Source organism: Martes martes, assembly GCF_963455335.1.
Source record: "Martes martes genome assembly, chromosome: 2".
Taxonomy (NCBI): Eukaryota; Metazoa; Chordata; class Mammalia; order Carnivora; family Mustelidae; genus Martes; species Martes martes.
The window spans coordinates 13,487,370-13,513,560 of NC_137889.1; the positions used below are offsets into that span (position 1 = coordinate 13,487,370).

The 26,191-nt window shown below is 41.7% G+C and overlaps 1 protein-coding gene across 9 annotated transcripts in view; it reads left to right on the forward strand.

Annotated features, from left to right (window-relative positions):
• Positions 1–26,191, forward strand: part of TENM3 (teneurin transmembrane protein 3) — a gene marked incomplete at its 5' end in the record, with an annotated part of 433,573 nt that overhangs the window by 321,235 nt on the left and 86,147 nt on the right. For all 9 annotated transcript variants that reach the window (XM_080797211.1, XM_080797212.1, XM_080797213.1 and 6 more), the window contains 5 exons: positions 3,636–3,846; positions 4,388–4,489; positions 4,683–4,877; positions 6,062–6,262; positions 12,423–12,608. In XM_080797211.1, the coding sequence (XP_080653337.1) occupies positions 3,636–3,846; positions 4,388–4,489; positions 4,683–4,877; positions 6,062–6,262; positions 12,423–12,608 (895 nt within the window). The remainder of the gene's footprint in view (positions 1–3,635; positions 3,847–4,387; positions 4,490–4,682; positions 4,878–6,061; positions 6,263–12,422; positions 12,609–26,191) is intronic.

Consider the following 26,191-nt stretch of genomic DNA (forward strand, 5'->3'; position numbering starts at 1 on the left):
ACTTTTCCTTCCTACGACAATATATGTGTTTAACTAGGTGACAGCTTTTCCGAAGCTCCATAGTTATTAGCGTTCCTTCCTCTGGTTTATTCAAGATCAGCAGAGCAAACAGCTGTTTCTGAGTTCCATGTTTAAACATGAAATATGCTATAAAGCGGCCCAAATTGAACATTTCTCTGTTTCTGGGGAACATTAAATAAATCAACCTGAAATAATTAAAATTGGCCAGCCATTCAGAATAGTCACTTGAGTTTTGAAAGTCTTTGTGACCCTTTATAAAACTGTCCATTTGATTGTTGCCAAGGAATCAATTGACTTTCTTCTCCCTGATGCCCAATTCATTCTCCTGGACAGTTAGAAGCCTGAGGAAGCAATTTAACGCTTTACAGTTAACAGTGTACTGACTATCGTTTAAGTACGTTTGCATGAAGGCTGCTTCCGAATGGTAGCTGGAGACCCGAGTTCTGGACGCATACACCCCTACCACTCTTTGACCTTGTGACCCTGAACAAATCACTTCACTTCTCTGCATCTGTGTCTGTCCAGAAAATGAAACTGTTGGATCAGATGATGTCTAAAATCTCTCCTTCCTCTGTATGCCAATGATTTACAGCAAGACCATGCCACCACCACAAAGTTGATTTAAAGATGGGACCCCTGGGGGGCTCAGTGGGTTAAGCGCCTGCCTTCGGCTCAGGTCATGATCCTAGGGTCCTAGGATCGAGTCCCTCATCAGTCTCCCCACTCAGTGGGGAGTCTGCTTGTCCTTCTGCCCCTGCTTATATGCTCGCTCTCTCTCTCTCTTTCTCTTTCTCTCAAATTAATAAATAAAATCCTTAAAAGGAAATACAGTTAAGTATTCATAGATTCTGAGTTCTCATCCTTTTTTTAAAGATTTTAAGTATGTATGTATTTATTTATTTATTTATGAGAGTGAACAAGTCGGAGGTAGAGAGAGAGGGAGAATCAGACTCCTCACTGAGTGGGGAGCCCATGTGGATCCTGAGATCGTGACCTGAGCCATCCAGATGCCCTAGTTCTCATCCTTTTAATAACTGAATTGAATTAAGCATATGGAGATAGCTTAACTACTCAGAAATGAACCAGTAGGATAGCTTTATCAAGTCTAACCTTTGTTTCATGATCACTTCCCCAAAGTGGTGGGACTGAACGTTATCCAAAAAATAGCTTAAGATCCTAAGACTTGCCCCCACAAAAAAAATCCATGTCTCCACCTAATGAATAGGCATTACAGAGTAAAGCCAGTAGCCCAAGTCTGTTCGTAAGTGATTGCTTTATACTTTACACCTGGAGAACAAAGGTTTTAAATATTTTTATTCTGTATTATTTGTTTACTTAATGTAGATATAGGCTTAGGGTTAAATAGAGGACTTGTCTTTAGATATTGAATAGCCCTCCTGAAGGCTGGTGTGAAATGCCCTCCAGGAGAGCCTAGGCAGATTCTCAGCAACTGTGGCCTCCCCCGCCCACTCACTTTCCCCCCCACTACCCTCCCTCCAGGCCCTGCAAGCCCAGCCTCATTTTATTGTTCACAGTGTGATGCAAATGGTGATTCCCACAATGAAGGTGCGGAGTTTGAAAGACCGGTTAAATCTCAAAGTTTCCTCCCTTTCAGTCTTTCAGTTACTGAGTTTAATATCAGAGGAGAAAAATGTTTATATGCAAAGGAGCCATAAAAAGAAACTTCTCCCTGCCTCTTTGCCATGCTAATATAAATATTTAAATCTGATGAGAAAATCGAATGGCTTATTTGAGATACAGTCACCCTTAGAAAATGCTGCATTCATTTTCCTCTGATAATTTTGGAATACAATTCCAGTGAAAATTTTGCAGGTTAAATATCCACACTAGTGATTATTTTCACCCTTGTAAGATAGAAATGAAAAAAAGTTACTGAATGCTAACCGAGTTATGACTTTTTAGTGTATATTTCTCATCGCTACATGATGTCATGAGATAGTTTTGCTACACAAAAAAGTAACAAAAAATGCTTTTACATTTAAATAAAAACTTTAATATGCTGGAAACTGAATCAGATATTCTAAATTCTGTCCAGTAGTAATGTTAGAAGTCTGCGATCGTTTCAGTGTGACACATTTAAGCATGAATCTCGGAATCCTGACGGCTGATTTTATTCCAATTTGATTGTATTAAGGGATTCATATAATAAACTTCTCTTCCAACAGAGCTCTGATAAAATTCCATTTCAGAAATCTATCAGAAAGTAGAATATTGGTGATTCACAGAGATAGTGCTATAACCTTATATATATTTCACTGTAGCGTATTTTTCACCCTCAGGAATAAAGTAAAACCAGGTAAGAGTCTATAGAAACTGAATCACTCCACTTTTAAGGAACTTTTGTCCAACAAGTTTATTAAAACCATGTTGGAAAGTCTTGGCAGGCTCTTTCAAACTCACTGCATTATCTCTGGTTACAGAGCCTTACTCTTACCAGTCACTTTCCGTATTTTTAATTATCTTTAAATCGTCCAGTTGCATTCTAGCTACCCCGTGCTCATGATTGATCTTACTAAACCAAAAATTAAGCTTAATGACATCTACTTCATAATAAGAACTGGGCAGAGTTCCTGCCATCCCCTCAGAACCCCTCTGTTGCATTTTCGGGAGTGGTGAATTTTTTTGGACTTGAATTTTTTGGCCAGTACAGGGATGTACAGGCATCTTGATATTGGTTTTTAGCTTCACCATAACCGAGGGCAAAGCCAAGGGTTTGTCCCTGGTGCCTGGGGTGGTAACATCAGGGTCACAGAGAGGAGCACGGTGAGTGATAGGGAAGACCTGAGCTTCCTTACAAACCAACTCCACCGCTTACAAGGGATCGAACCCTCCTCGAGCCCCTCAGGGGTTGGTTTACTTCATCCTTACAGTGGAAATACCAACGCAGTCCTAAAAAGGTGGCCACGAGGATTCAGATTCAGTATTGAGTATTCAGTAAGGATAGAGTACTTACCGTGACAGTTGTTACCACACACAGATTAAGTAGGAAACGACCTGGAGAGAGGATCTCCTGGCCTAGAATTAGGTTGCCAGATTTGAAATGTTGCCGGCTCATGGTTGTATCCACACACGGCCTGCACTCATCCAACTCTTTATCAGTTGCTAGGTTTAGCTTTATCTCTGGGAGCCGATCACCCACTAAGGGGAAAATGGTTTGTGAAGTTTGTACACGACAGCAGCGTGCAGTGGGCAGAGTTAGATCATGGTGTCTGGAAATGCTCTGCGTAGAGGGACCTGTCCATCAGGGGCCATTTCCTGATGTTGTCTTTTTTTTTAAGATTTTATTTATTTATTTGACAGAGACAGAGAGATCACAAGTAGGCAGAGAGCCAGGTAGACAGAGAGGGGGAAGTAGGCTCCCTGCTTAACAGAGAGCCCTGTGTGGGGCTTGATCCGAGGACCCTGAGATTATGACCTGAGCCGAAGGCAGAGGCTTTACCCCACTGAGCCACCCAGGCACCCCCTGATGTTCTCTTTATCAGAGCAGAGGGGAGACTTTGGAACAAAAAAAATAAAATAAGTAAACAAAGCAGGAAGCAGTTACAACTGAAATGCGGCCAGGCACTAAACTCTGTCCTTGTCCTGCCCCTCAGTATGACTTTGTCGAGCTCCTGGATGGCAGCAGGTTGATCGCAAGAGAGCAGCGGAATCTGCTGGAGCCCGAAAGGGCAGGGCGGCAGGCGAGATCCATCAGTCTGCACGAGGCTGGCTTTATCCAGTACTTGGATTCCGGAATCTGGCATCTGGCTTTTTACAATGACGGGAAGAATGCGGAGCAGGTGTCTTTTAATACCATCGTCATAGGTAAGAACGGTCTTCAAAGGCATCTTTTTCCCGGGCTGCAGCCTAAACAGGGTGTTGAATGGAAACTCAGTTGTCTTCTCTGATTGGAGTGACTCCTAGGTTGAAACGTGAGACATATTTTTAAATGGTTTATTTATGAATATGTGACATCCCGTGAAGCATTGGGAGGACCTGTTCTTTGGAAGTATCCTGGAGGACGGTGCTTCTTGAAAACAGTTAAAAACATCTGCATTTGTGACAAGCACTGGGTATTATAATTAACTAATGAAACATTGAACACTACATCAAAAACTAGGTGCTATACAGTGGCTAACTGAACATAATAAAAAAAAATAAAATATAAGAAAATATCTGCATTTCAGATGGTAGTGCTTTGCTTTTACTACTCGAATAATCTAGTGTCAATGAATCCTTTTTTTGGTGATGGAGCAGGCCATCCATCATTCCTTCCATGCTAAGCTAAAACAATCAAAGAGACACAGTTCACCTCGTGCGAGGAGCAAGCCGTACCCTAAGTGTTTCTTTCCTCTCTTTTCTTCAGAGTCAGTGGTGGAATGCCCGCGAAATTGCCATGGAAATGGAGAGTGTGTTTCTGGAACTTGCCATTGTTTTCCAGGATTTTTAGGTCCGGATTGTTCCAGAGGTATGCATGTTAGAGCCTTTTCTTAAGCCACTAGAAATAAGCTGTAGAAAGATGAGGAGTGCAGAAAACCAGCAAGCCCAGAAAGGAACGGGGAGAAATCCTGCAAACTCGTCTTTCCGACGACGTGTCGCCTTTCCTCGGGTCTCGCCCGAGGAGGTGGCCGTTAATGCCTCTGTCCTGTCTTATTTCACAGCAGCCTGTCCAGTGTTGTGTAGTGGCAACGGGCAGTACTCCAAGGGCCGCTGCCTCTGCTTCAGCGGCTGGAAGGGCACCGAGTGCGACGTGCCCACCACGCAGTGCATCGACCCGCAGTGCGGGGGGCGTGGCATCTGCATCATGGGCTCCTGCGCCTGCAACTCGGGGTACAAAGGAGAGAACTGCGAAGAAGGTAAACGTGCCAGTATTTGCAGAAGCCCGTGCTTGGCTTCCGAAGGAGATGATCTTTGCAGTCTTCGCTCAGGCTGGTGCATGTGTTCACGTGCTTCCTCCTGGAAGCAACTTGGATCTCCTTAGTTAAGGCCGCATCGTTTTGTTCACATTTTAACCTATAAAAGGCACAAATGCCAGAGAGCCCCTTTGCTTTCAGTTGGGTGAATCAGTCCTTTTTTTTTCCCCCCACTCTGAGGAAAGAAGCAAGCTTTGGTGTCTTGAAACCAACAGTGGACTCTTGTTCTGTTCTGTTTCATTTTGTTTTGTTTATCTTTGCTTTTTTGGGTTTGTGTTTTGTTTTGGTTTGGTTTTTGTTTTGGGTTTTTTGTTTTTGTTTTGTTTTTTACAGTTTTTCACACTGATGCCAGCTTGTATGTCTAGCATTTTGGCGTCTTGAGGAAGATGTACTCACTCACATAATACACGAGTAGAAAAAAGTATGCCCTGGGCTTGTTCCATGACTGTATGTAATCATGATCGTCAAGATGCTATACTGTAAAGTGCAGTTGAATTGTTTTCTTCCAAAAGCAGAAAAGCCCCATTTCCGTTCTTCAATCAAATTGATTTTATTGATCTGCCCACAGAAAGTAATGCAATTAAGTCTCTGGAATTAAATTTTCAGGCCATTGACCCTACAAGTGTAAAGTTTTATTGAGTCAAATTGCTAAATTAAATCTCGTCATCTAAAGCACATTAAAGTGAATTAAGAAGGATAGAGAGTATGCAACTCATTTATTTCTCAAACAGTTTGAGGGTCCCATGCAGCTGCCGGGATTCAATGGTTGTGGATTAGGTCAACCCATACAATTTCGTTACAGAGGAGCCAATACTTATTACTATCTGATTAAGCAGAACAGAGAGCAATCGCCTAAAATCTCAGGAGCATATATGTGTGTAATTCATGAGAATTACGTATCCTTGCAAGAGTTTCCATTACCTAAATGGCATGATCCTGAATGCCGCATCGTATGATCCCTTTGCATTTCCAGAAATGAGTTCTTGCAAGTGGTAGGGAAAACGCTGAGTCTCCAGAAGTTTCATATACACCAGACTGGGATTTAATTCCTTATCCTGTATGCACTGTGTATGTGAGACACCTTCTAGATTTAATGATGAAATTGTTCTCTTTTCTCTCTGCTCCAGCTGACTGTCTGGACCCCGGATGTTCCAATCACGGCGTTTGTATCCACGGGGAATGTCACTGCAGCCCGGGGTGGGGCGGTAGCAATTGTGAACTAGTGAAGACCATGTGTCCAGACCAGTGCTCTGGTCACGGAACGTACCTTCAGGAGAGCGGGTCCTGTACCTGTGACCCTAACTGGACTGGCCCAGACTGCTCAAATGGTAAGGCACATGAGAGCAGGATGATTGGGTGCTTAATATTGTGTAGCTAAAGATGAAGATACTTTAATTTCTAAAAACACACTTATTATATTTAATAGATTTTATTAAAGTTATGATTTATAGAAATGCATGCTCCAAGTAATGAAATTCCATTGCCTTATAAGAAGGAACAGGCTAGGTCAATTCGTCATTAAAATTCCTCCTTTAGCAGCATGGTGAAGAATAATATTTCATTTGTGCAAAACACTCCATCTTCCTAACTCTCAAAGCCTGTGTAGAGCTTGGGGACTTAAAAACGCCCGTTATCTCGTAACAGAGAAGCCTCAGTTGAAAAAGTATTCGACGCCATAACGCTAAGCAGGATCGCAAAAGAGTGTACAGATACAGATATTAGGATGTGCAGAGCGGTCCAACACTGATTATTTTTTAATTATAATAGTATAATTGTAATAAAAATGGCAGGTAGTAATTTTTTTTCCCATCAGTCAGTTTGTTACTGAGTAGTAGCTCTGTGCATGGCATGGAGATGAGCCCCGTGAGAGTAAAGAATCATTCTTACCCTCTAGGATAGCAACTTGGCTTTCAAATTCTTGACTGTGACCCACAGCCTCAAACAGTTTTACACTGTGACCTCCTGTGCATATACCTAGACCCACATAAGTGAAACAAAGCTCTACAAAGTGGCACACACGGATACTTTTCTCCAAGTATATTCTATTTTTTTTTTTTAAATATCGGTTGTAGCCCAAGAATTAACTCCATGACCACATTCTTCCCACAATGTGAACAGGTGCTGTTCTAATCTAGAAGACTACAGTTTAATTGGGGAGATGAGATTGAATGCACATGAAATATTTAGAAGCCAATACATCCCAGTTTAATCTTTTATTGCATATCACATGGAATAATATGTAAATAAAATCAGCGTTCAGAGGAGCGCTCCTGCCTTGATGCACATTGAAAGTTTTCAAGGAGATTTTGATTCACGTTCATTGCTTTCTTTTAAAGATAGCAGTTAGCGTGGGTATAGGAGGAGATATTTTCTGACGAGGCGAGCAGCCTGAAAAAGTACTGCAGAGCACAGAGTCTGAGATCAGATGCTTGGATTCATATCCAGCCTCCACTACTTACAGCTGTGCAAACTTAGGCAGACTACTGTATGTTTTAGTTTACCCATCTGTTAAATGGATTTAATCAGGGCCTTCTTTACAGAGGTGCTTTGGGAATTGCTTGAATTAATGTATATAAGGACTTAGGACAATGCTTAGCCCAGAATAAATTCCAAACATAGCTGCTACCCCGACTGCTGCTACTATTATTACTACTACGACCACTACTGTCAACAAAGATACAACTATGAGAATAATGTTCCCTACACGGGAGAATAAAGACAAGGTATTTGGAGGCCAAGGTTGGGTGGGGCCCAGTTCTGAGGAATGTAGCTTAGCAATCATGCTTCAGACAACAGAGAATCCCTCATCATGAGGATGCACGCCCACCACTGTGATGAGAGCCGTATGTGAGAACTCCCCGATTGATTCTATGTCAGAGAGGGTGACGAGTCAGAATTTGATGGCTGGAAGGCAAGTCTGAGCTTTCCCGGGGTGTGAAGTGCTGAGAGCGTGAATTCCTTTGGAGTTCATAGACATGAAAAGGATGAATCTGAGGGCCGTTTTAAAGGAGAACTAGACAGAGCTGGTGAAGAGACAGCACAGGAGTTGATGCGAAGAGCCCAATGTCCGCAACCAGGATGGGCTGGGGCAATGGTCACGGCTCTGGAGAAGGCAGGGAAGCTGGGAGGGGGTGAGGGGCCACGCAGGATGCAGGGGAGGCGATGGAGAGAGACAGGTAAGACATGGAGGAGAGGATCCCTTCTGTATGGAAAAGTGGAGGAGGAGGAGAAAGAGAAGGGGGAGAGGCGGGGAAGGGAGAGAAAGGAGAAAGCAGAAGGACAGGTCCCTTTAACACTGTTGAGTCCTGGCTTCAGGGAAGGGCGGCTGTCTATCCTTTAGCTCATCCACACTCCATGCCTGCCTCTCTGAAGCCCTGTTTATAACTGAATGGTTAAGAGCAAGGAGTCTGGAGCCTGGGTTCAGGTCTTGGGTTGGCCATTCCCTAGGTCTGTGGCATTCGATCAGCTATTTAAAATACTTCTCCGTGCCTCAGTTTCTATACCTGTAACATGGGGTCAACAATAGTACTACCTTATATAATCGTCCTAAGATGGAAATGAGTTAATTATGTGAAAAGCACTTAGAACAGTGACTTATATACATGGCAAGGACTTGATAAGTATGACCCATTAATAGAAATGGTGGTGGTGATGGTGGTCATAGCTGTGGAGGTAGAATCCTACAGGCTAATTCAGCCTCTACAGTTTGTCATCGTACTCTCCACTGATTCAGAGGAGCTTCCACATGAAAGTACTGCTTGGTTATGGTTCCCCCAATGGTGAAATTTATGAAATGCAAATTAGTTCATCTATTAGTATAATCTAACGGCATTAACCTAAGAGAAATCCCACTAGGCAGTGAATTAACACGCTTATTTTAAGAAGAAAAGAAAAGACCTAGTATTTTGCAAATCACTCTTCCCTGGCATTTTGAGAAACTTGGATGACATGACTGCTATCCCCTGAACCCTCATGGGCATGAGGGACGTGTGTGCCATTCCTCACCGACTGCAGACTGAGTCCTGGAAGCCCACACTGAAGACAGTTGTGTACAAGCTAAGTTGTGATACTGATGAAAAACTTCTGTTGACACTCCCAGTAGATACCCTAGGTAAAGGGACAAAGGGACAAGTGAGGCACTTTCTTCCTTACATAATCACTCTCATTTCCCCTCCCTCCCTCTTCCTCCTTTTTCCCCCCTCCTTCCCTCTTTCCTTCTCCCCTCCCTCCTTTTTCCTTCCCTCCTTCCGGTCTCCTTCCCTCTCTCCCTCCCTCCCTCCCTCTGCTTCCTTCCCTCCTCCCTCCCTCCTCCCTGTTTCCTTCCTCCCTTCCCTCATCCCTTCCGTCTTCCCTCATCTCCCTCCTTCCCTCTCTTCCTTCCCTTTCCTCTACCTCCCTCATTTTTTGACCATACATTTTTGGAGGCAGACAGGTTTATATTTGTTATTGCTTCGTAGAAATACGAGTTGATTCACAAGAGCTTGGAGAACCAGAAACTGGTTAGAAAATTCATAACCACTAGAAGCAATAACATGTACAGGACAAATGAGAGTGAAAACAAAGACTAGGCGGTGGGATTATCGAGGATCTTGAATGCTACACTAAAGAGTTCTAGGAAATCATCACCGCCCAACATTATCAAGCATAGGTGCAAGGCCTTATTTAAATAACACATTAACCTGTTTTGTCCCCTGTTCTTAAAAATGTATTTTATAATCACAAGCATCAGAATAGGCATTTAATTATTTCTGTTGAGTTTCTATTTCCCTTTCTGTCTTCTATACAAAAAAAAATACATCCCACAAAAAAAAAAAAGAAATCCAATTAAAGTTTATAGATACAATTATTTTTATAGTAAAGCTACTTGGTTCAAGTCTCCTACGCCTTCATCAGTAAAATAAGCATAATAATGCTAGCTATAAAATAATACTGATTTGAAATATTGCCATTCTAATTGGTCTCCCACAATTATCGGAGTAGGAAAGAAATAATGAAACAGCCCTTTCTGTTTCATATAATGTTATTTAATACATTACCTGAATTATTTTACCAAGGATATCTGGTAATTGACACCGTAGCTCAAAAGATAATTCAGCCTTGGGGCCCCCACCTGACTCAGTGGAGCATGCAATTTTTGATCTTGGGATTGTGAGTTTGAGCCCCCCATTGGATATAAAGATCAATTAAAAAAAATTTTTTTTAAATAAAATTTTAAAAGATAATCTAGTCTTCTTCATAAAATACTGCCATGAATGGCAAAAAAAAAAAGAAGTATAGATGTTAATTAAAAGATTAAACTGACTGCCAAAATCACCTATTATTATTTTACATATTTAGACTGATTATTTTTCATGCTGATATAATTACTTTGCCAGCTGAAAATCTAATTTTGCCGGTATATAAAATGACTGCCTAGACATAGTGGGCGAAGATCTTCTTCCTGTGCATCTTTACACCCCCAGTGCAAAGAGAAAAACATATTAAACTCTCAGTATAGAGAGTTGAATCATGAATACAGTACTCTTCTTGGAAGAAACTAATTAAGCGCAGGCAAAAAAAAAAAAAAACTTTATTAAACTTTGCTAGTAGCTGCAGAAAGACAGAAAACTTACTTGGAATTATCAGGGAAGATACCAAATATGCATTTATTCGCCCTCTGAGAATATCCTGGTTCGTGTGCCTGCAATTTATCCACCTGTGGCACAGCTGTCATTTGAAGTTGACAACATCGCTGCTCACTTCCATTTGTGGCTGAACGTTTACTAGCAGCATTACTAGGAACGTCTCACTAACTGAATCCCAAAGCAAAACACTTTACCAGCTCCCTCTTTTGTTGTTGTAGAAATGACCTTCAGATATCCAAATTCAATAAGAGTAGATTCTCCACCTGTAGAAACATTTGGTTAAGCTGCAAAAAGAGAAGAAATGAATTATTTCCATCAGAAAGTTTAGAGGTTTGAAAGCAACAGAGCTTTCCTCTATCTTCATCAGCAGTTTGTCCATTAATTAGCCCTTCAACTCCACTTCAATTAAATTAACTCTAATTAATAAGTTCATTACAAAGATTGACGCACCTTGCTCAAAGCTAGTGTGCTAAACGCTGATAAACACCTTCACCCTAATGAAAAATTGATTAGATTGAATAAAAGGGGTACCTCAGAAAGAAACCTCTCTCTTCTGGAGCTGAGTTGACGTTCTGTGCGTCTGAAGTTAATCACCATCTTGGATCTCTTAATCAAAAATTTAATTCAAACGAGATGGAAAATGTGGCATGAGAGAACATATACCACTCTCTTCCCATTAATAGTCCTGGCTGTTGTTTATAAGAAATATTATAACTCTCACAGTGCCTTGATACAGTGTTTAAAATTCTGCAGGACTGAGAGACAGAATTAAAGTGTCTGAGAAATGTTACTTGGGCAGCAAGCAGGGAAAACAGGAGCATGTGATTATATAAACAGTTACTGTTTTTTCTTGGAAAAACAAGGCTGCAGTCCATTTTCTGTTAGAAATGCTCTTGGGTTTTTATTGTTCAGCATTTTTATTTTTTCAAGGAAACCAAAACCAAGCAGTGGTCTTACAATGGTAGAAAAAAAGAAGTCGTTGATTTTATTTAACTTTATATGTAAAAAGTAAAATATAAAATATCCTTCTGAATTCTTTCTAGAGATCAAAACTATCGTTACTGTTTTGAAGTCCTTTGGTCATTTCTAGTACCCCAAAGACCTACTTTTTCCAGTGACAGACTCAGTAGTTACCTATATTTTAAAACTGCGTTTCCATTGTGGTTTGTATCTGTTCCATAGTACAAATTTACTGAATAGGAAGAACAATTTCTTTTATTTAACCAGCATGTGCGTGTATCAGAAGCAAGCGGAAGTGGGTCCTACAAAAGATACTTTTTAATTAAAAGTTTCTGAATATTTTAGAAATTTAAGCATTAGGAGTAGAAATAGCCCCTTTGCAATGCTTGCTATAGGGGTGAAACCCAATTTCTGTTAAATACCAGACATGCTTCGACACTGAAATAGTCTATTACTTTTATATTAACTTGATGTATGTGTTTGTATGTATGCGTTTGTCCTCAGCTGCCAAACGATACTCTGAGATATATTACCTGTGTATTTTCCTCTCCTTGTGAATGGTGTGTTCTGTTTTGTTAGTAACGTCTGTGTGTGTGTTTACACACACACACACACACACACACACATATATAATAGGGGATTGTAACAAAATTCTCTTGTATATTTTATGCCCCATCACAGCAGCCTTTGAAATTAAATGACGACTGAAGAAGTTAACTTTTACCATGTATATTTCTTACCAGTCGATGCTAAAACGTACTGAGTCTATAAATACTTTTCTCGTATTTTTCAACGGTTCTGTTTTTTGAGTTGAAGATGGAACCCTGCTTACTCCACACTCTTTCTCCCTCCCCGATACCCCCCCCCCCCGCCCTCCCTGCTCTGCTTCCTCTGTTCCATGCAGAAATCTGCTCCGTGGACTGCGGCTCGCACGGAGTATGCATGGGGGGCACGTGTCGCTGTGAAGAGGGCTGGACGGGCGCCGCCTGCAGCCAGAGGGCCTGCCACCCGCGCTGCGCCGAGCACGGCACGTGCAAGGACGGCAAGTGCGAATGCAGCCAGGGCTGGAACGGAGAGCACTGCACCATCGGTAGGCCCCGCCCCCCGCCCTGCGCTGGCAGGGTTGCTCGGGCTGGTTTCCCCACCCCCGCTTGGAAAAGCTGATTTCCTGAATGGCTTTTTCGAGTAAGCCCATGTTGCCTAGGCAGTTCAGTTCTTTTTCCAGCAGCTGTCACAAGTATGAAGTACAAGGATTTTTTTTACTCACTGTGTTTTGCGATGGCCACAACCGTGGACTCACCCAAAGATGATTTCATTTGTTTCCTATAAAGCTACTTTCATTGAATATTATTTTTCAGTGTTCCATAGGGCCGTTGCACAACAGCAGTATTTTTCACTTTAAAAGAGATGCCACACGGGGGCCTTTTTTGGCTTCCCTAGATTCCAGCGCCAACCATCTTAGCACCTGTCGATATATTTGGGTCTTTGAAAAAGAGGTTTGATTTTTTTTTTATGATTTTATTTTGTAGCAGCACAAGAAGTAAAGTAGAATGAAATGCACAAGGCTAGATGTTCTAAAAGTTATATGCTAACCCTTGTTCAGATACGATGTTGGTGAAACTCTGTAGGTTAAATAAAACAAGTGTTTAAGATCAAAATGTTGGTACATAAACGGCAGTTAGCATGGAAGCAGAAGTTTCCAGAACATACATAGTACTGTATTTTCAAGGTCTTCAGTGCCTTTGCTTTCTTACTATTTGAGTCACCGAAATTTAAATATTTAATTAAAGAAAACATAACAAACATAGGTAATCAATGTCTACCTTACTTCCATGAGAGTGTACAATGTTCAGTGTAAATGACACAGTCCCACAAAAATTTCATAATCTGAGGTATGGTGTTTTGTGTCCATAGGGTGTAATTTGGTAAAACTGTTGGAGGGAGTCTCAGTTTCTTCTGGTGCAGCTCCAAGTATTATGTACTTTACTTTCTTGCTTACAGGAACTGACTAGCTAGGAATTTTTTCATAGGAAAGTTGAAATCACATACATTTTATAAATTGTCACAGTCTTTACGGAACTTCAAGTGAGGCCCTTTCCGATCTTATTGACACTCCTGGCCTCTGTTTTAAGGATGGTGATCTCCCCAGCCCCCCAACTGAGGGTCCACAGGAGGGCTCACAGACTCAGAGCACTTGTGCTCATGACTGTATTAATTGTCAGGAAGGAAAAAGCCCCCATCAGGTGGTGTCTGGAGAAATCCACTCACAGGCTTCCTGTGTTCCTTCTCTCCCACCAAGAGCGGTCACATGGAGCATGGACCTTTCTCCCACAGTGAGCTACACCAACACGTGTGCGAGGAACACGTGCTTCTGTTGAGGGAAGCCCATTTGAGACTGAGAGGTTTTTATTACAGCTGCTCTAAGAGGCCACCTCTGTCAGCCACAACCACCGAAAGTCCAGATCCTCTGAGGGAAAGATTCTCCCGGTAGGCAAAATCACCCTCTCATTGTAAAGAACATTCAATCTTCTAGATGCCAGCCAACCACCAGCCCTGCGGACTTCTACAGGTCAGGCCCCTGGTGTTAACTCTCACCTGGAACCATCTGTAGGGTCTCACTTGTTGAACAGGAGCTCACTGCCTTACATCCGGGAACGTAGAGTTCCCCCGGAGGAAAACTGCAAGTGGGCACGTTGCTGGCATTCCCAGCGTGCTCACGGCCATGAGGTTGCTATGGCTTTCCCCTCCTCTATTCCTTAAGAAAGCCTCCCAGGGCCATGGCTGCCTCGTGTTTATGTGAACCACACTTGTGAACTACCCTAAAGCAGAAAAAGTTGACAACCACAATCTGTGTCGCTTTCTGTGGACACAGGATAATGTGGCACCCGAGACCCAATAGCTCCATGCCCCAAATCCCAGCATGCCCACATTACCAGAGGCAGGGCAGGAGAGAGAGACCTCTAATCATACTCCGTTAAATTGGGATGACCCCACCACCCGCATACCCCTCAGAAAGGAAGTGGTTCTAGCTGGGACAGGGGGGTAGGGGAGGGAATGTTACATTTTTGGCTACGTGGATCCTAGGAAAAACAGCAAACACATGGGTGGATACACAGCTTGGAAAAGCAAGAAGTGTACTGTAAAGTTTTCTGTAGGCAAATTTAATTGCCCGCGAAGTTACTAAATAAATCATTCTGTTGATGTCTTCCCTGAGCGAGGCAACAGTACCTGGTTGGTTTCCTACAGATGAGCTCTTCTTGGACAACTTCTCCGTTGTCTGGGAGCACACAAGATGTTTTGTTATAACAGGTCTTTTCTGTACAATTTAGCATATCTTGCCATGGTTGTTAACAATTCCATTTTCTATTGTTTTTGTTGTTGTTGTTGCTCTTACACTCCATAAGAGCATGTGGGAATGAAGGACCTGCTTTGTCTAAAAATGAATCTTCGGAGTGGACCCTTTAAAAGACACAGAGAACCTCAGATCACTGTTTTGCTCTTTTTAGTCTATGAGAGCTTCTTATTCCAAGTTTTGGCTTGCAAGGATCCAACTCCTTTTTCTCGCTTTCTACAACCTGTGTATACATCCACAGTGAAGCCTAAGGGGCCATTTAAAAGGAGACCTTTGTGAGCCACAGGTTTAAACAACCCAGGAAACCACAGTACATTTTCTCATTTGGGATAGTTACTGTTCTGTGCATTTCCTCTCAGTTTCAACACTCACACATCTGGCTGAAAGAAGCGGCCACTTTATGAAAGAACACTCCTAAATCAGCCAGATTTTTCTTCTCCCGTATTGTGTGCCATCTCATTGAATACAAACAGGGAGGTTAATTGAAAGAGAAATGGAAGAGAAATTAAACAGTTAGAAGCAAACAAAAGTTCCCAGTGGAAAGCAAAGACTGTTCTTCATTAGTCATCTTACTGTCTTCATAAACTATTCACGCTTTCGTAAAACCATAGGCATTTTGATAGTAAAACAGGCTGTGAGTTTAGAGTGCTCACTCAACATCCTATCTATCTGAAAAGATTCCGTCTTTATATTTTTATTAATGTGTCCATATTTTCCTCTTATTCTGAATCATGTGTTCAGCAAATGGGCAAGTAACCATCAAGTTCATTGTCCCAAGTCCTTCTCCTTTCTGAGCTAGACTTTGACTTGTGGTGCATGCAGATGGAAAATGCAGCAAAGAGAAATCTTTTTTTTTTTTTTTTTAAGAGAGAGAGGGGGAGGGGAGAAGGGGCAGAAGGAGAGGGAGAGAAAGAATCTCAAGCAGGCTCCATGCCCGGGGCAGAACCTGACGCAGGACTCAATCTCATGACCCTGAGATCATGACCGGAGCTGAAATCGAGGGTTGGACGTTTAAGAACTGAGCCACGCAGGTGCCCCAAGGGACATCTACTTTCAGCGTCTCGTGATTAAAATAAATATTTCTCCCATCCTCCCCAAAAAGCGTTTATGACTGTTGGACCCTTTCGTAAATAAAGAGGAGTTAGTTCCATGATTGAACCACAGCAATTAACCACTGGCAATTATCACTACCATAGTTTAATAGTAATAGCACCGGCATAGTTTGCTCAACTACCCTGATGTCATCCTTTGTATGTGACCATTCCATGAGAGGGTCAAATGATTATCACACTCACGTTGCTATTTTTGTTTCTCATGAGATAGGAAAGATGTGAGAATAGGGAGAGGACCCAGAAGCAAGTTAAAACATATTAACTGTAATTAAGTGCTTTTGTAAATAGGAGTTGATGTCATTGGAATATGATGTGGCCATCTCTCTGTAAACAAGCCAGAACAGTTCTGTATCGATCAAGGGCAGGTCTGCAAACTGGGAGATGCTTGTCTTGGGCGAATTCAGTAAGTTCACTGTTAATGTGTTTAACAGAAACCAGAGTCTGTGTCCATGTAAAGGCAACCTCAGTTGCTTCAGCCCTCCCTGTTCTTCTTCTTGGTGAGAAAGACAGGAAAACTGCTCTCTGGCCTGTGGCTGGAGTTAATTAGCCACGGAAGCAAGGCAGATGCCACACCGGCCTCTGTGGAACAGATGTTTGTGCACAGAATCCCCAGCTCTTGAGTGCAATACAGCTAAATATTCAGGGCAAGGATGGATCCTAAGTTACCACATTGTGAGCGTTACTAACCTGTAGCTTCCCCAAGAACTCTTCTTGGTGGCAGTTGCTGAAAAGAGATTGTTGCTACAGTCACCCATTTGTATCTGAGAGCCCTGGAGGTCATAGGCGAGACTGTGACCTCAAGGAGTGAGTGGCACAGGGCTGGGGCCTGGATAACACATTTGATTGTTAGCTGCCATGAAGGTTCTTACAAACGTAGTGAAGGCTCCCATCTGTGGTTGGGTGAATTGTCTCCCGGAGGCTGACTGGGATTTCCCATTTCCCCACAGGTGGAAATGGAGAACGTGGGCTTACGCTGTTCAAATATTGGTTAGATAGAATGAAGAAGCTCAGGTTGGAAGACATATTTAAGTCCTGGAACGAGATCCCAAAGAAATGTTTTCATCTCGATCCCTATAAAGCTTTGGCAATACTGTAATTATTTAGTTGTGAAACACTGGGGGTTTGTTTGTTCTTTTTGTTAGTTTGGGGAGTATTTTTAAGAGGGGAATTCTGTTTAACTTTTTCCATCCATTAAGTCTCTTGAGTAGTGTCCCTAACTGAAGGGTCCCTAGAGGTCTCTTACAATTCCAAAATTTATTGATGATTTCTGCTTTATTTGGAAAATTACGAGATTTAAGCAGGGGATTCCCCTTTCATTCTCAGTTTCATTTAGCTTTTGATTTTATCCTGTGGCATTTGCATGCCTCCATTACCTCCCATTTATGAATTTCTTTCTTTATCCATTAGGCAATTATTGATCAGCTCGTCTGTGACATTTTGATACTTCTTATGCAAGTTAGTGGTAACATAAATGAGAAAAAGTATGAAATGAAAAAGAAGATATGTTTTCAAATCAGCTCTCTAATTTATCCACAGTAACTTGTATCTTAACTGTTCCTAGCCCTCGTTGGTTTTTTTCCCCCCAAATTTAACATGGCTATAATAATATGTAGCGTGTGTGATTTTGAAGCAGAATACTCTGATGTTTAAGAGCTTTTGGTGGGGGGAAGAAACAAAAAAGGAGCTTTTGGAATTTACATAGTGTGTTGCCAATGGTTGAGTCCCCCGGTTCCCCAGCCTTGGTTCTTGAGTTGGACCAAGAAAGAATTCAGAGCCAAACTCTTCACCAAGCAAGGGTTTAATGGCAATTTAAGCAAAAGTACACTGTCCAGACAGGAGAGGTGGCAGGCCCTGAGGGGACAGCTGTATTGGGGTTCAGGGTTGTCTTTCCTTTTTATGTTAGAATAGGTTATGGGTCATAGCTAGGGTCGTTCATGACTAGGGTACAGCCAGTCATCTAAGGGACTCCTCCTACCAGCCGAGAGGCAGAGCTTTTGGCCCTCTATGGTCCTTGTCAGAACTGTCATGGCAGGCTTCCTCCATGGGGGCATGGTGTTGAAACTGTAGGATCATGGTAATCGTAGGGGAGACCGCATGCCTGTCCCCCGGGGTGTGACCCAGCTGGCTGTTTGGAACCTGGTTTCCATAGGAAAGCACTGGTTTCCTGCTCATATCTAACTGCCTACACTATCAGTATGAACTTGGGCAAGTCATTTAACCTCTGAGTATGTTTCCTTGTATTATATTATGTACTCCATAGGGTTGTTAGAATCAAATGGGCTATTGTAGTGTAAATCACTTGTGAAAATGCATAGCAAATAGTGTCCAATGCACAAGAGTCTTTAGAAGTATAAATGACACAAACCGCAATGTTTTTTGGGTGCCAAGACGTCTAAAAATAAGTAAATAAAACAAAAATAAGTAAATAAAACAAAATTGCCATCCAACGTGAAATTTTCATTTCATTGTTATAAAATGTAACCTAATATGGCTTACCAGAAGTTTCCATGTTTGAGTTGAGGGTTTTGAGAGGGGTTGCCTTCAGAAAGGAAGAGGAAGGAAGGGGGGCGGGGGGAGGAAGGAAGGATGGAAGGAAGGAAGAATAGATCAGTTGGTCTATTGTGGTATCTGTCTTCCAGTGCTGTCTCAAACACAGAGTTGTTTATTGAGCTACATTGATTTTCATGTACTTTCAGGCAATTCAAATGGAAATTTGGCCTAGGGGAAATCCTAATTCCTTTAAGCTACAAAAGACCAGCTATTTGTTTTTATTCTAATTCTTTAGTACATTGGGAAATGGGATCATTAGTGATCACAAAGGCATGCTTTGTTTGTTCAGACAAAACTTAGACATACAGTACTCCGCATCCCTCTATTAAATACTGTGGTCGCTCCGGGCTTTGGGATGCAGAAGATTAGAAATTAAAGATGAAATACACAAAGCTGGGGGAGTTAACCACCAAACAATGTGGGTGCAAAAGAGAGAAAGATCAAAACTCTTCCAGTGTGGACAGAGCTCAGCCTTGTTGTTCTAATTCTATCCTCTAATTCAGGATAATGCTGAAAGAATAGCATTTTAGTTGTTAAATTTAGAAATAGGTGGCAATTCAGTGGGGGTGGGGGAGAATGGCCACTCTGATGTATACTTCACTTAGATTACAAAATCAATATTCTTTGTAACTTCTGTAATGTTCCCAAGTTGGGAATCCCATTTTTAATAACACAGAAACTATCTTTTTACATTTTTATTGAAACTTTTTAAGTCTCCCTTAAACGAATCCTGTGTACCACGTGACACCTGCAAATGAGTGCTCTGGGAGACGTTGGGCTTCACATGTGTCAGTGATGTAGTCGTTCAAAAAGGGTCTCCAGTGCCACCTGCCTGGGTCCCTGTTAGGTCCAGTGACTTATTTATTGTCAAACTGGAAAAGGTCGGAGCATCTCACTTGCACAGGCCCTTTAAAGATCTTACAAGGGGACCGTGGGTTTATAGGGTCACATGTTCATCGAAAACTTGCAAATCAGTTAGGACCTTTATTATTTTATTTTGCTCTTCAACTTCCTTTCCATCTCACCTTTCCTTGTATAGGATGGTCCTGGAGTGACTATGGGCACTTGGAGGATTCAGCTAAGGAGACTTCGAGCTGGGGAAGCATTTAGTTTAGATTTAATTGGATATATTTATGAGGTGTGAAATCATTGCTGTTTGTGGTTGTTATTACCAGCCACCCAGGGATATTTGTACCACCTGCTGACTCACCTAGTGAAAGGAAGTCCAGGGTCAGAGATTATGTGAAGCTATGAATTTGTCCTGCGGAGCCCGGCACCAGAAGTAAATAGGTAGTGGAGGAGAAACAAGGTCTGAATTGTTCGGAAACGGAAGTTAGTCTGTGGAAAATTCCTCTTGCCATCAGATGTATTGAAAAATACCTCATCGAAAGGGACCTTTCCTCCTGTCAGAAATGTACTTGAGAATGGAAATTAGTTAATTATAAACTTGCCACGATTTTCTCCTTTTTGACCATTATTTCTTCTCTGAGCAATGTATCCAAATTCTTGCATTTTTGAGGGCACAAACCTGAGAGCAGTGTTGCAAAATTGAGTTCATTGGGGTGTGAAGTCACGCGTGCTCGCTGCAGTGTAGCCCTGAATCATAGGAACGTCGCAGAAGAAGATTTCTTGTCTATGTGACGTGGAATACTGATGTTGACAAAGATGATATAAAACTCCTGATATTCTTTTGTGTTTGTTCTTGTTTCAGGTTTTATTTAAATCCCGGTTAGTTGCATATAGTACAATATTGGTTTCAGGAGTAAAATTCAGTGATTCATCACATACATAGAGCACCGTGTGCCTTCCTTAAAACCCATCCCCCATTGAGCCCATCCCCCACCCACCTCCCTCCAGAAACCCTCCATTTGTTCTCTGTAGTTAAGAGTCTCTTGTGCTTTGCCTCCCTCTCTCTTTTTTTTTTAATTCCTTCCCCTATGTTGGTCTGTTTTGCTTCTTAAATTCCACATATGAGTGAAATCATCTAAAACTCATAATATTCTATGAAGCTATCACAACAAAGTAGTTAATGAATGTCATCTATTCAGAGTAGTTGAGATTTGTTTATTACAGAATAAAGTCCTCCCAGCTTAGCAATAAGGCCAAAAATTAACGTGGCATCAGTAATAACACATTTTGAAGCCCAATGAAACTTCTCTAAGCTATCAGTAATGAGAACTATGTTAAATAATGGCATTGAATAAAGGCTGAATTATCTTTGCTTTCTCTCTATAGAAAATATTACAAAATCACTGTCTTATAAAGAGGCAATGAAAGAATAAATATTGCCCAAAAATATAGAAAGAAAAACATTTATTAGAGACATGTCAGGCACTTAATAAAAAATGTTGTGTGCTTTTCTGACATTTTTGGCATTTATCAGCTCAAAAATAATTCCCTGTGATTTCTTACTCTAAATAACTCCTCACCTTATACCTAATTTCATATTCATAATTTGGTATTCTTTTTCTTTTCTTTTTTTTTAAGATTTTATCTATTTATTTGACAGACAGAGATCACAAGTAGGCAGAGAGGCAGGCAGAGAGAGGGGAGGAAGCAGGCTCCCCACTGAGCAGAGAGCCCGATGTGGAGCTCGATCCCAGGACCCTGAGATCGTGACCTGAGCTGAAGGCAGAGGCTTAACCCACTGAGCCACCCAGGTGCCCCTGGTATTCTTTTTCTTAATGAGGGCCCCCACACACACACTATATAATTTTCAGACTCCACAAAACCTGGGTCTGCCTCTCCTCCCAGCTCTATTACTCGATCCCTGTGTGATCTTGGGGAAACCACTTAAGCCCTCTGTGCTTCCATTTCCTCATCTATAAAGTGGGAATGAAAACGGCACAGCTTCAGAGGGTCACAGAGTGTGTGAAAGGACTTCCAACATGTGGAAGAACACTTAGAACAGGACCTGGCACAAGTAAACACCATCTAGATGTTTCTTACTGTTGCGGTGATTGTTAGGAACTGGAACTCATGACGAGGTGACAGTGACTGATTCTTCCCTCCTGAGTTGTACCTGTGTGCAGAGGAATTAGCCAACAGAAAGACAGGATTACTTGCTGGTTCCAGAACTGCTACTCCCCTCCAGGTGCTGACACCCTGACAGTGTGGACAGGGATGCCTCATGATCTGTCAAACATGGTGGAGGGCGGGTCAGCAGGAGTGAGTTGGCACAGAATGGACTAGAAAGAAATTCTTCGAAGCTGACTTGGTTAGCAATAAAAATCCAGAGAGGCTGAAAAGCCTCCCATGGGGCATGCAAGAAAGACAAGTTCTTAAGAGCCTCTCTGCTCTGCAGGCCCAGTGACTCTAAGTAATTTAATGTGACAAAGAGAATAGCAGTTCCTGGGAGAACCTTGAAAGCTCCCTCAGAGCTCATTGTGTATCACCCATGATCTGAGAACCAGGCTGATTTTTAGATGCCTGTTTTTCCCTTTGAGATAAATTAGTGCCCAATGGAGGCCTCCCAAGGTTATTTTTTCATTTTAGTCTTGTGCATTCAGTTCCCAGTTTAGATGGGGTAATTTAAATCTGTAATCCCCTCAGAATGGGCTGGGTATTTTCAATTTTATTTATTAAGCAATGTCTACACCAAGTGTGGGGCTTGAACTCACAGCCCTGAGACCAAGAGTCGTGTGCTCCACGGACTGAGCCAGCGGGGGCTCCTGGGGATCTTTTTCTTCTTTTAAATAAGGCCCTCTGCTCTCTTCTGAAGAGGCAAAACCTGACCTTTCCGAATGGGGGAGGCCCTAGTTGGTTGTCAATGCTCTCTCTACTCAGTTTCAATCTTTTTAAAACTATCACAGAGATAATGCTTGTTTTACTAGTTAATTCACGATGCTGCATTTTGCTTCATTCTGATGAGGAAGGACGTGTTGATGACAGTATGATAGCTGGTTTGATTTTTTTTTTTTTTGAAGATTTTTTTTTTATTGATTTGACAGAGAGAGAACAGGCCCACAGGTGGGGGGAGGGGCAGAGAGATAGAGAGGGAGAAACAGGCTCCCCACTGAGCAGGGAGCCCAATGCAGGTCTCTATCTCAGGACCCTAGGATCATGCCCTGAGCCAAAGACAGACGCCTAACCCATTGAGCCACCCAGGCACCTGTTTTGATATTTTAATTGCTGTAGGCTTTGGGTGGTTTTTGTCGCACTGTGTCAGTTGTCCTATTGCAGGAGTTTGTTTTCTTTACGTGCACCAAGTTCAGCATAAAAGGATAGGACGTTGTGGGTTTGGTGTGGGGCAGCCAGCGCCTGCAGCAGGGACAGCTCGGTGCTTGGGACTGAAGGAGTCTTTCACTCCAAACTTAGGTTACAGGAGTCATCAACCAGCAGAAATGAGTTTACTGGGGTCGCCTGGGTGGTTCAGTCAGTTGAGCCTCCAACTCTTGATTTCAGCTCAGGTCATGATCCTAGGGTCATGATCCTAGGGTCATGATCCTAGGGTCGTGAGATCGAGCCCTGCACCAGGCCCACACTCAGCTGGGAGTCTGCTTGAGATTATCTCGCTCTCCCTCTGCCCTTCCCCCAACTAACGCATGCATGTGCGCTCTTTCTCTCTCTCTCTAAAATAAACAAATCTTAAAAAAAAAAATGAATTTAGTGGTCAAAATTTGAAACTTTAATAAGTTTGACCGTGTTTCTGTCATAGTCTCGTCTTCCGTACTGCGTGTGAAGGTTTTTGCATCACTCTTCATTTCTACTCACTTTAGCAACCTGTATCCTATAAAGCTTCAGAGTTGCTAAAATTTGACTCTTCTCCCAAGTTTTTGTGAAGCGCCTTGCAACTTTAACTTCATAGCATCCCATCCTCATTCTGTTAACCTGCCTACACAGGTCTCATAAGATCTCAAGAGCCCCCTTAGAATTACATCCTTCAGTCCGACACATCCTCCAGAAGATTTGGATTCGAATCTTCATATAACTCTTGCACCTGATTTGCTCTGTGACCATCAGTGAAATCATAGTCCCAGGGACCACTTTGATCAATGTTCTCTCATCATCTTGATGATTTATTTCCCCAGACTTCAGTTTCTTTACCCCTAAGAACGGGAGTAACTGTTGTAGACATAAACAACTTTTACTGTTGACATCGGCATTTGAGTCCCCCTTGTGCTCTGTCCCATCTTTCATGCTATAATTTATCCCCAGAGAAGAGAAGCAGCAACCTAGCGATGTCCCCAAGACGTAAAACCTCGGTGATGGTTATCCGCTTTCAGGAAATGTTAAGTGTGTTCTATATTTCAGGAAAGGGACTTTTTTTTTTTTTTTAATTTCTAAAACTCAGTTCTGAATGGAGTAATTGTTTTGTGGGTGAATGTATTTGGATTTAACATGTATCTGTCCATATAGATGATTTACACATGGCCTTACAAGGATGAGAATTTTGCGTTCTTTAGAAAAAAGAGGCTTCACATACTTTAGAGTCATATAATAATGAGTTCTATGCTATGGTCGTTATTTGTGTACAGATTTCCCCCCGATCTACCTCCTGTGATAGAACGTGGGTCTCAACAGCTGCTATAAATTAAGCTGACTCCTGCTCAGCTCTCACTGTAACTGCCACCGGCTATCAAGGCAGTATGTTCAGGGGAAAAATGGAGGATTAAATCCACTGTCATGTTTCTCAAATTGCAGCAGTATATAAGAAAATGCTGATTGTTTCTGCTGTTTTATGATCATTGGTATCATTGGTATCATAGGTATCATTGAAATATGCCTGATTTCTTTAGAACTGATCAACCTGATTTCTTCCTTTCTTAGTGTCTTGTGTTTATTTTTCAAGTGAACTTACTGGTTTTCTAGCTAGTTTTTTTTTTTTTTTTAAGTCTCATCAAATAATTTACTGTGTAGGTGCTCTGCATCTTGGAGAAATAATTTATCCATTATAATTATTATGCCAGGGGAATTTTTGAATCTGTTAGTCTGAATTAAAATGTTATATGCCATAACAGATTTTTTAAGTATGAATATACCCATACCTAGGAATTCCCTGCCGCTTTTTTAAAATCTCATTTCTCATCTTGTCAATTTAGTTTTTTTTAATGATTTTTAAAAATGTATTTATTTTAAAGAGAGAGAGAGAAAGTACAAGCAGGAGGGGCAGAGGGAGAGAGAGAAATTCAAGCAGACTCCCCACTGAGCACAGAGCCTGGATGCGAGGCTTGATCTCATGACCCTGAGATCATGACCTGAGCCCAAACCAAGAGTCGATGCTCAACCAAACCCTCAACCAAGCCCCTAAATTGTCTTTTAAAAGTTTATGGAGAGACATGATATCTGAAGAAAAGCCAGTCATATGTCAAATTTATATCGTACTGTTTTGTTAACCGCCTGCCATTGTGTTCCTTTACTAATATACTATAGTATCTTTTTCCATTTGGAACACCTCATTGATCTGCATCTCTTAAAAGCCATCTAAGATCTGAATGTCCACCAAAATCTACTATATGGAGGTTTTAAAGCTCAGTTGACAGGATATACAATTTAACAAGAAATAAAGATGGAAAACTCTCCTTTCAATTCTTGCCAAGTTCATCAGAAGGCTTTTATTGAGGGATTTAGGTCCAAGGCATTTGGGAGTGAAACTGGGTGCAAAGTATTACGTGGTCAGCTATTTTACGGTGGTAGCGAGGAAGAGAAAGACTGTAAGGAGCGTCAGGTTATAAATACGTCCATTCTCCTTAAAACCCAAGCCAGGCAACTGCAGAGAACCAGCCGGCTAGTGAGGTGTTCACACAGCTCTTCAGTTCTTTCCGTTCTACGTAGGGGACCTTCCTACCGTAGTGGCGGAAGGAAAAAGTCAGAACATTGCATCCCCTTTGATGTAAGGGTGGAAGAATGAAGCCCACAATTTCAAGAGCTATGATTCCTTCCCTCAGTGGTACATTAATATCCTTACAGTGGCAGAATTTATCTCTGTCATTTCTTGAATGTGACAAGTTGAAAATAGCCTTTTTCCATCTTAAAACAGTTCCTTTCCACCTCCCAGTTTTTTCAAATACAAGTGTGTTTATGGTGTGAGTCCACACAGAAGCCATGCCTCTTCTCTCTTTTCATATTTAACATATTATATTCACAGATTATGGTGTGACTGGAGCCAATTTTTTTCTATTGCTCTTCTTCATGATGGGTTCATTGACCCTCTCCTGTTCGAGTGCCTCTTCCGTGAAGCTGGGAAACAGCTGTCTGAAATATGGCTATTATTCCTAGGGTTTAGCCGACATGTGCCTTGGATAAATTAAGGAGCAGTCAAAGGAAGTCCATAAATATGAATACTTTGCCAGCTGCTTTTCCATTAAACTCTGTTGGTTGAATGAAATTAGCAAATAATTATGTTGGTGGGGAATCTACTATATCCAAATGTAATATAATGTCTTCCTTTAACAACAGAGCTTAATTTTTTCCTGTACACTAAATTAGTTTTTAGGGTAATCTACATTGCAAATTGGCCGATTTGCATTAGAACTATGCCTACTTGTTCTGATTTGTCAACACCTCTTTTTTTAAAAAGTCTTTAACATTGAGCATGGGTGGGTAAGACCATCTGCTTACGGAGCTTGCCTGCAGCTCCGTCACTTAACACATGAGACAGGTTACAGCTGTTTAATTGTTATGGTGCTGAATGATTATCATTCTATTCAAAATTAATAT